Source organism: Sesamum indicum, linkage group LG6 (assembly GCF_026168435.1).
Source record: "Sesamum indicum cultivar Baizhima isolate 11 linkage group LG6, ASM2616843v1, whole genome shotgun sequence".
Taxonomy (NCBI): Eukaryota; Viridiplantae; Streptophyta; class Magnoliopsida; order Lamiales; family Pedaliaceae; genus Sesamum; species Sesamum indicum.
This window is the reverse complement of record NC_142662.1, coordinates 13566252-13575596: the sequence shown is the minus strand read 5'-3', so window position 1 is coordinate 13575596 and position 9345 is coordinate 13566252. Positions and strand designations below refer to the sequence as shown.

At 39.7% G+C, this 9345-nt stretch overlaps 1 protein-coding gene and 1 long non-coding RNA gene across 2 annotated transcripts; one reads left to right on the top strand and one right to left on the bottom strand.

The window, feature by feature from the left end:
- Nucleotides 1-577: 577 nt before the first annotated feature.
- Nucleotides 578-2286, bottom strand: LOC148787827 (uncharacterized). The gene is made up of 3 exons (XR_016066196.1): nt 2242-2286; nt 1668-1732; nt 578-933 (listed from the first exon to the last, which is right to left on the bottom strand). It is a non-coding gene; the product is annotated as an uncharacterized LOC148787827 (long non-coding RNA).
- Nucleotides 2287-4554: 2268 nt separating this feature from the next.
- LOC148787826 (uncharacterized) lies at nt 4555-8430 on the top strand. The gene is made up of 10 exons (XM_088881393.1): nt 4555-4776; nt 4885-5113; nt 5472-5575; nt 5662-5763; nt 5871-6041; nt 6157-6321; nt 6548-6624; nt 6698-6860; nt 7028-7543; nt 7963-8430. Exons 1-10 carry the CDS (start codon nt 4555-4557, stop codon nt 8428-8430), a joined length of 2217 nt encoding a protein of 738 aa, XP_088737519.1.
- Nucleotides 8431-9345: the final 915 nt, after the last annotated feature.

Here is a 9345-nt window from a genome sequence, read left to right as displayed (position 1 = left end):
GGTCACCTCCATTGTTGAAATTTATCTATTTCTGACCACAAAGCTCAAGTGTTCCCACAGGCGGCGTCAATGATGCTTTCGAAAATTGGCTACACCACAAGGGCCAAATGGTCTTCAAGAAAATTCTAAAATTATCAAGGACTAACCAGGCAAAATAGAGGTAAGCATTGTCATCCTTAAGTCAGTAATGGATTAAAAAAAAATTAAAACAGAAAATTTAAAATTTAAAATAAAGTGAAAATAGTGATAAAATATGATTACAAATGATGAATATTCAAGTGGAGTGCAAATTGTAAGCTTAGAATTGCTTGAAATACGAGAGAGAATAATGCAAGGAAGTAAGAGCTTGAGAATAAGAGAGATGTTACCAAATAACTCCATAAGGCCTTTATTTATAGGCGTGTACATAATTGGATCCAGGGTAAATTAATAAGTTTCATACGTCATTAGAAAGATTTTCAAGTTGGCTATCATCCAAATAAAACCTTTTACAATTTGGATACTTATTAACTAAAATATACTAGCTAGATTAAATCTTGTCAAACTACTTAAAAATCCGAGGTTCTGTTATTCGTAGAGTTTCTGTAGCACCCCCTTTGCTACAAGAGCTATATCTACCATAAACGTCATACTTATAGTAATCCTTGTGTTCATATATATACATTTGCACATAATCATCTAATCTATTTGCATATGTAATCTCAACACGTCACAGTAGGTATTATCAACCCACAACATGATATTTATATATACATATCACACACCACAAGGTGATTCATCACAAGTAATTCGTACGCTTATATTCTCTCTGTATAAATAAAATGTGGTTTGTACTCTAACTGACAAAGAGGAGAAAACAGCATACTGGCCCGACCTGCCTGAGTATAGCGCGTGGACCGATTCTTCAACAGTCAAACACCTCAAAGTCTATTCCTGAAAGAAAATGTCAGCAGGGGAATGAGTCTACCACTCAGTAAGTAAATAACCAGCCCTATCTATATATGTATATCAAACACAACCCAAATAGGATAAGTAGACAACATGCATGAAATATATAGTCAATTTGCTTCCACATAATCATCTTTATTATACCACATAGCTATCTCATAACAAGACAATAAATCAAACTCCATTTTTCCTAGTTTGTTTACCAGAAGGTGATATTGTGTTTTTCCCGCCAACTTAATCTCACCATTATTAAATTTAAGTGAATCCCCTTGACAGCCGGCTCATCAATCTCATTTCGCACATAGCATTTTCTTTTCGCACATAGCATTTTCTTTTCGCACATAGCATTTTCTTTTCGCACATAGCACTTTCTTTTCGCCTTATAGGCTTTTCAACATATCAAGGGGTATTCACACCACAATTATATTCAATTTCCACCACTCCCTCATTTCCACATATCACCATTCTTGTAAGCAACTAGTAATGTAAAACAATATATCCATATATTCTCATTTGCAGACGTCCACAACACATCAAACAACAAACATAATATTTCAACGTATTTTCTCATTCCACGTACACAATACCATCAATCAAACCAAATCATCCATCACTCATATACTTTCAGATAAATCCATGTCAGCATGAACCACAAATTCAGTTAACAGTAAAATCACAAATAAAGATACATATATAGATAATACTAATTATTTACTTACCTCGACCTTACAACGTTTTTTCTACTCAATTGCTAATTGTCAGTCTTTTCACTTCACCCCGTATCCTATAATGAGTTATACCACATACAATTAATATATCCAGAATATTGTAATTTCTTTTAAATATAAGATTGAATATTATTTGTACAATTTCTAATAATTCTTTAATATTTCATTTCTATCGAATATAAATCTTCTTTTTTTTCTCTTTATTAACATACCATTTATTAAATATAATTTTCAGAATATTTCTATGAATTTTCTATCAATTTCTCGCTATTATACTCTTTAATTGAACAATAATACATATAATTGCGTATTTGGTTAACAATTCCGATGGAATTATATACATTAGCTATAGTAATATTCAAATCTAACGAATTTAATAATCTAATTAGCCAACGATATCATTTTTATATCCAATTTGATATTTAATTCGATACTATTTTAAATAGCCAAACCCGTAAAATATTCCGATTAAATGGTACATCGCTTAATATAAATAATATTTAATAAATGAACTAATCAAATAATATAATTATATAAATTAATAAAAATTAAAATAAAAACTTACCTCCCGCCGCAGATTGTCGAACAGGGAAGGAAAATTGCAAATTTTATAAATGTAATTTGGTTCACACATATATATATATGTAGGGGGTGGGGCGGTGGGTGAGGGCCCACCCCCAAACGTTTTCCTACCTTTCATTTCTTTTTTTTTTGTTCTTTTTGGCTTTTATATATATATACATATGTTACTTACACATATTATATTATTATGATTATTATTATTATTATTATTATTTTATTTATTTAATTAATCTTTTCTCAAAATATCATTTCTGTCCTTCCTAATTTTCTTAATTAATAGAAATTGTCCCAAAATATTATAACGAACTCCAATTTAATTCATTCAAGTGTTATTATATTCCAATTATGACCCATAATTTAGTTGCTAATTAACTAAATTTTACGAAAATTTACCAATTAATCCTACGATTATGTATTATAATATTTGGGGCGTCACAGTTTCCAGGTCATTAGCTATGGATTTACTTGGAACCACCTGTAGATTTTTCAGAGTGATGTATAAAAATATGTTAGAAAGCTATACGACGTGTCTTGCAGCTGTATGATGAAGTGTCTAGCTGAAATAAACTTATTTCTTGGGCCTGTCAGTTTAGTAAAGTAGCATGTAATCCTGTGGGCCTTTTTTCCCTGGTGATGAGCTTTATCCATCTTGTTATTGGGCCCTTATTTGTTCTGCTGATGAACCAAATGGGCTCTTAGCTGACTGGACGAGTATGCCTAGCTCGTTGGCTTGACCCAATAAATTTATGGGACATCAATCTTGATTATAACCGGAATTCAATGTGGGCTAAAAACCTTGGAGTTTTTGGACCCTAACGCAATTCTTTTAATTTTTTTTTATACTTGTTTATCGTAATATATATATATATATATGTATGTTGAAAGTTTTATTAATTACAAGTCTAAAATATGCATGTATTTATTGATAAAACTAATTAATCTTTCAATAATATATTTTATCACGCAATTCTTTTAATATTGTTTTTAAACTTTCTTTATCGTAATATATAAATATATATATATATATATATTGAAAGTTTCAATAATTAGAGTCCAAAATATGCATGTATTTATTTGTAAAACTAATTAGTCTTCCAATGATATTTGTTATCTCATATATATGATCAATTTATTAAAGTAACGCCAATTTTTTACGAATAAAGGCATAGATTGTAAATATAAATATGAAATTAGGGGGTTGATTAACAATGACATTGATAATATAGAGAAAAATGGTGTGAAATTAATTTAACACAACAAGCAACTAAATTTCATTACTTATAAATATGAAAAACATATAAGGTTTGATAGTTTTAAAAGAAATTATAAGAAGTTAGTTTATTGAAACCAAGAACCAAACTTAGATAGCCCCATTTAGTTTTACCTGTAAATCTTATGAGATTATTTTCCAACAGTACACACAGTTGTTATGCAATTTTGAGTTATTGTGCAATTTTGAGAATATATTTGATATTTCCCTTTCATGAACTGGAAGATGTAATAAGGTTTGTGATAGGCTCACTCAAAAAGTGTCGATAGCCCAGCCCAAACCAAGAAGAGAGATCCACAATCGAGCCCGGTACTTGGATTAAGCAGGAGTCCATATACAGCTTTCACAATGTTAGCCCACATTTGATGTTATCAGATTATTAGTTATGTTTGCTTATTAGCTATTTCCCCTTTCCAGAAAAATCTTAAGCATTGTGTGATGACAAATACGTGTAGAGAGATCTCTTGTTGTGAGAATTAACAGTATGTAGTTATGGTGAGAATTGGGGGAGAATGTACAGAGAAATCAAATTGGAAACAGAAAATAGTTTTCCTGACAGTCCAATTTCATTATCTCTGCCGATGAATCTTCTCGCTGATTGCTCTAATTCCGTCGAACAGATTAAGGGATTAACATTTGGTGCTTTCATTGCCTCCCCGTCCGTGCTCATCATGCAGACTCGTTCCCAGTCAGATCTCCAACAGCTTCAAGAATCGGTGGTAGCTCTCTCGGCTTTGGTTCAGGACCTTAAGACGACTATGGACGCGCACCATGACTCCACTGTGGCTGCGATTTCTACTCTCCAACGCCAATCGTCTTCTCCCCCGCCGTCGTTAATGATTCCTTCATCGCCCCCTCTTCCTGCAGAGGTCGCCTCTAAAGCCGAACCTCTTCCTTCTCCGCCGAAAATTCACTTGCAACTATTTGATGGTTTCCAATCCTTTGGATTGATTGTTTCATGCTGATCAATTTTTTGCTTACTACGCCGTTCCCCCGGAGCTTCGCCTTCATCGGGTTTCTTGTTATATGACTGGTGATGCTCTCATGTGGTTCCAATGGATGAATAACAATGGGCTTCTCTTGACTTGGCCGGAGTTTGTTTCTCTATTGGAGCTTCGTTTTGGGCTGTCTTTGTATGAGATTAATCGCCAAGCCTTATTTAAGCTCCATCAATCGGGTTCCATTGTTGACTACCAACGTGAGTTTGAGCATCTCTGCAATTGGGTTGTGGGTCTCTCCCCTGAGACTGTTTTGGATTGTTTTCTAATAGGGTCTCTTGCCGGAATTCCAACGGGAAATGTCCATTCTTCAGCTAATTCCATTTCGAAGGCTATTGGGCTTACTAAACTCTTGTAGTCTAAGTTCAACGATCGCCCTTTTCTGGGTCGCGCCATTCCGGCGCCCTCGCCCCTTCCCCGGACTGCGACCCCTCTTGTTACCACGCCAGTTTCTGTTGTGCCACATTCTGTCCCACCGGCGCTCCCCTCTTGTCCGGGCCTTCCCATTAAGCGCTTGTCGCAGATGGAAATGCAGGCTCGTCGTGCCAAAGGCCTTTGTTTCAATTGCGATGAGAAGTTTTACTCAGGTCACCCGTTGCCACCCGTAGCACTTTGTATTGCTCCTCGCTGATGAGGACGCTCCTCCTGCTTCCTCCATTTCTTCGGACTGTCTCGGCGATGATTGCTCGTCTCTGTTGTCGAGTGACACTCCTCCCCCACTACCGGTTTCTCTGTTATCGTCGTGTTCTCCGGCACCTTCGCATTTTCATCTCTCTGCTGACGCGGTTTCGGGCGCACAATCCCATCGTACGCTGCGCCTAACAACATACATTCCGGGTCGCCTAGTGTCGGTTCTCGTTGACTCTGGTAGCTCGCATAACATACTACAACCTCGCATTGCCCAGTTATTGGACTTGACGGTGTATTCTATTGTTCCTTTTTCAGTTTTGGTTGGTAATGGGGCCTCCATTAGTTGCTCTAGTGTTTGTTCCGATGTGCTGATTCAACCGCAGCAGCATGTTTTTCGTATTTCCTTCTATCTTCTACCGGTGCATGGCGCGGATGTCGTTCTTGGTGTTCAGTGGTTGGGTACTTTGGGGCCATTTGTTTTCGATTTTCGATTCCTTCAATGTAGTTCTACTACGATGGTTCATGGGTTGTTTCGGTTGGGGATTCGTCTGTGTCGGTCTCCTTGGCGTCCTTCCCTCAGTTCATGCGTTTACTTGCTCATCATTCGGTAGCCTCAGACCACATGGTGTCAATGTTATCTGTTGAGGATGCCACCCGTCTTCCGCTGAATTCGCTGGCACATGATGTTTCGGCAGACTGAGTGCTCCATTGCAGCACTATGCAGCCGTGTTTGCTCTTCCGCGCTGTTTACCTCCGCCTTGGGCTCACAGCCATCGCATTCACCTTGTGCCCAACGCACACCCTGTGGCTTCACGCCCCTATCGTTACCCGTATTTCCAAAAGGGAGGTTATGGAAACTCTTATCTCCGAGATGCTTCGGGATGGGTTAATCCGGCCAAGCACTACCCCTTATTCTTCCCCAGTTCTATTAGTCCGAAAGAAAGATCGCTCGTGGCGTTTTTTATACAGACTACCATGCCCTTAATGCTATCACGGGAAGGACCGTTTTCTGATACTCACTATTGATGAATTGCTCGATGAGTTGCATGGCGCCGCCTACTTGTCCAAACTCAGTTTGCGTTCGGGTTATCATCAAATTCGCATGTGTTCAGACGACATCCTTAAGATGGCTTTTTGCAGTGTTGATAGCCACTATGATTTCGTGGTAATGCCTTTCGGGTTGACCAATGCTCCTTCGACTTTTCAGTCGGCTATGAATGATTTATTCCACCCATACTTACATCGGTTCGTTATTGTTTTCTTTGACGATATTTTGGTTTACAATCGCTCGTGGCAAGATCATCTTGTGCACTTGTAGCTCGTCCTTGAGTTGTTGTTGTCTAATGCTTATTATGCTAAATTCTCTAAATGCACTTTTTGGTGTCCAACAGATAGCTTATTTGGGTCACATCGTCTCCTTGGATAGTGTTCAGCCTGATTCTGACAAACTCAATGCTATATTGCAATGGCTAGTACCTTGCAATGTGACCGAACTATGTGCTTTTCTAGGGCTCACTGGTTTTTATCGACGTTTCATGTAGGGTTATGCCGCTATTGCCGCGGCACGCGACGTTCGTTTGGTCGGATACGGCCGCTGCAGCATTTACTCGCCTTAAGCTGGTATTGACTTCGCTGCCGGTTCTTGCCTTGTCGGATTTTGAGTCTACCCCGATGTCACTACGGACGCTTCCACTATGGCCGTGGGTGCTGTTCTCTCTCAACACAATCACCCATTAGCTTCTGCTTATGTGCGTGAACATAATGTGATTACCGAGTCCATCAAGAACTAGCGCTAATACTTATTGGGTCGCCCCTTTCGCATTTATACGGACCACAAGAGCATTAAGGAGCTTATCACATAACCTATTCAGACTCCAGAACAACACTGCTCGATTTCTAAGCTTTTGGGCTTTGACTATGAAATCCTCTACAAACCCAGTAAGGAAAATCTGGTGGCCAACTCCTTGTCTCGCATTCTGCATTCCAGCCAACTCCTATCCCTATCACCGTGCCGTCCCACTGCTGCTCTTGTGACTCATCTACAGCATTTTTTTTCGATGCACCTATCCGATCGCAAGTTGGTGTCAGATCGGGCGGCTTTGCCTGATTATTCTTTTCGCAATGGGTTGTTGTATTTTCGTCAAAAGCTTTTTATTCCTGTTGATGCAGGTGTCGTTCAACTGTTCCTTGCGGAGTTCCACTCTTCGCCTATGGGAGCCCACTCCAGCTCTAAGGCCACCTTGGCTCGGTTGGCTGCCACCTTTCATCGGCCTTCTATAGCTAGAGATGTCAAGTTGTTTATTAAAGGCTGTTTGGTGTGCCAGCGGAGCAAGTCGTCCATGCAGCCGCCTTATGGTTTGCTTCAACCCTTGCTGACTCCTGACGGGGTTTGGAGGAAATTTCAATGGATTTTATCACGCATTTATTTGAGTTGTGGTCGATCGCCTCAGCAAATTTGCACACTTTATCACCCTGCCCACGGGTACTACTGCTGTCTCTTTGGCCTCTATTTTTTGGCTGAAATTTATAAATTGTACCGTCCTCCACGTGTTATTGTCAGCGATCGTGACACCCTATTTCTAACCTTTTGGAAGGACATTTTCGCCTTATGGGGACGACGCTGGCGTACAACAACTCCTATCATCCTCAAACCAATGGTCAAATGGAGGTACTAAATCGGTGCCTTGAACCTTAGCTCCATTGCTTTGTTCATGAAGAGCCGCACCGTTGGACTTCCTTTTTGCCGTTGGCGGAGTTTTGGTACAATACATCATACCATTCGTCCATTGGCATGTCTCCTTTTCAGGCGTTGTATGGCTGTTTACCTCCAGCCCTCTCAGGGTACAATCCTGGTGCCACCAAAATTGCTGCTCTCGACGAGTCCTTGCAGCACCGCCAGCAGCTCATAGGCTTGCTTCGTGCCAACCTTCATCGCACTCGGCAGCGCATGCTTCATCAAGCGAATTCCAAACGTCGTGACCACGCCTTTGCCATAGGAGAATGGGTTTTCCTTAAGCTCCAGCCTTACCGTCAGCATTCGGTGCAGCGTCGTCCTTCTCAAAAACTAGCCCATCACTTCTACGGGCCTTTTCGTATTTTACGCCGCTTTGGTGCTGTGACGTATGAGCTCGAGTTGCCGCCGGTGGCCCGCATTCACCCGGTATTCCATATTTCCCTCCTCAAGCCTTGTCATGGCTCTCCATCTTCGCAGACTCACCCTCTGCCGCCAGCCCCCTTAGCGTTCCACCTCTGCTGCAACCTGCTAGGATTTTAGCCTCTCGTGTGAATGCGTCTAGTCCGGAGGTGTTGGTTCAGTGGCGCGGGCAAACTGAATTGGAGGCTACTTAGGAGGATGCCGCTGCTTTCCGGGCCAAGTTTTTCATGGACCTTGAGGAAGAGGTCAATTCTGTAGGGGTGGGTATTGATAGGCCCACTCACAAAGTGTCGGCAGCCCAGCCCAAACCAAGAAGTGAGATCCGCAAACCAGCTCGGTACTTGGATTAAGCAGGAGTCCATATACAGCTTTCACAATATTACCCCACATTTGATGTTATCAGATTATTAGTTATGTTTGCTTGTTAGCTATTTCCCCTTTCCAAAAATATCTTAGGCATTGTGGGATGACAAACACGTGTAGAGAGATCCCTTGTTGTGAGAATTAATAGTATGTACTTATGGTGAGAATTGAGGGAGAATGAACAGAGAAATCAAATTGAAAACAGAAATTAGTTCCTGACAGTCCATTTTCATTATCTCTTCCAGCGAATCTTGTCGTCGATTGCTCTAATTCTGTTGAACAGATTATGGGCTTAACAGTTTGCAATATAAAATCTAATTCAATTGGTTAGGTTGCGACGTTGATCATGTTATCCTCTCTCTCTCTTTCTCTCTCTCTCTCGCTAGTTCTCTGTCTTATTTTATTATGCTTAATTTGGTTTAATTTTTATTTTCAACTTTTGATTTCTCAAACAGTAATAAGAGTGAAAATATATTAATTATATGTGGTGTGTGTGAAAACTGCATGGGTCCAGTAGATATAAACTATATATTATTCAGGATCTGGCCCGAAGAGTATGAAGGCTCTAGGAAGAGAATCTACCCAAAAAATGTTAGCACTCTAACACTCAAATTTATGCAAAATATTTGATAAAGTAATACTAAAGAAATAAATGAATGTGAATATAATCAT

Excerpts from the sequence above, each read along its gene's own strand:
- LOC148787826 (XM_088881393.1), top strand. The coding sequence starts at position 4,555 with ATGACTGGTGATGCTCTCATGTGGTTCCAATGGATGAATAACAATGGG. Across the intron at positions 6,322-6,547 it reads ATAGCCACTATGATTTCGTG|ATAGCTTATTTGGGTCACAT; the intron begins GTAATGCCTTTC and ends GGTGTCCAACAG. Across the intron at positions 7,544-7,962 it reads CCTTGCTGACTCCTGACGGG|GCGTTGTATGGCTGTTTACC; the intron begins GTTTGGAGGAAA and ends TCTCCTTTTCAG.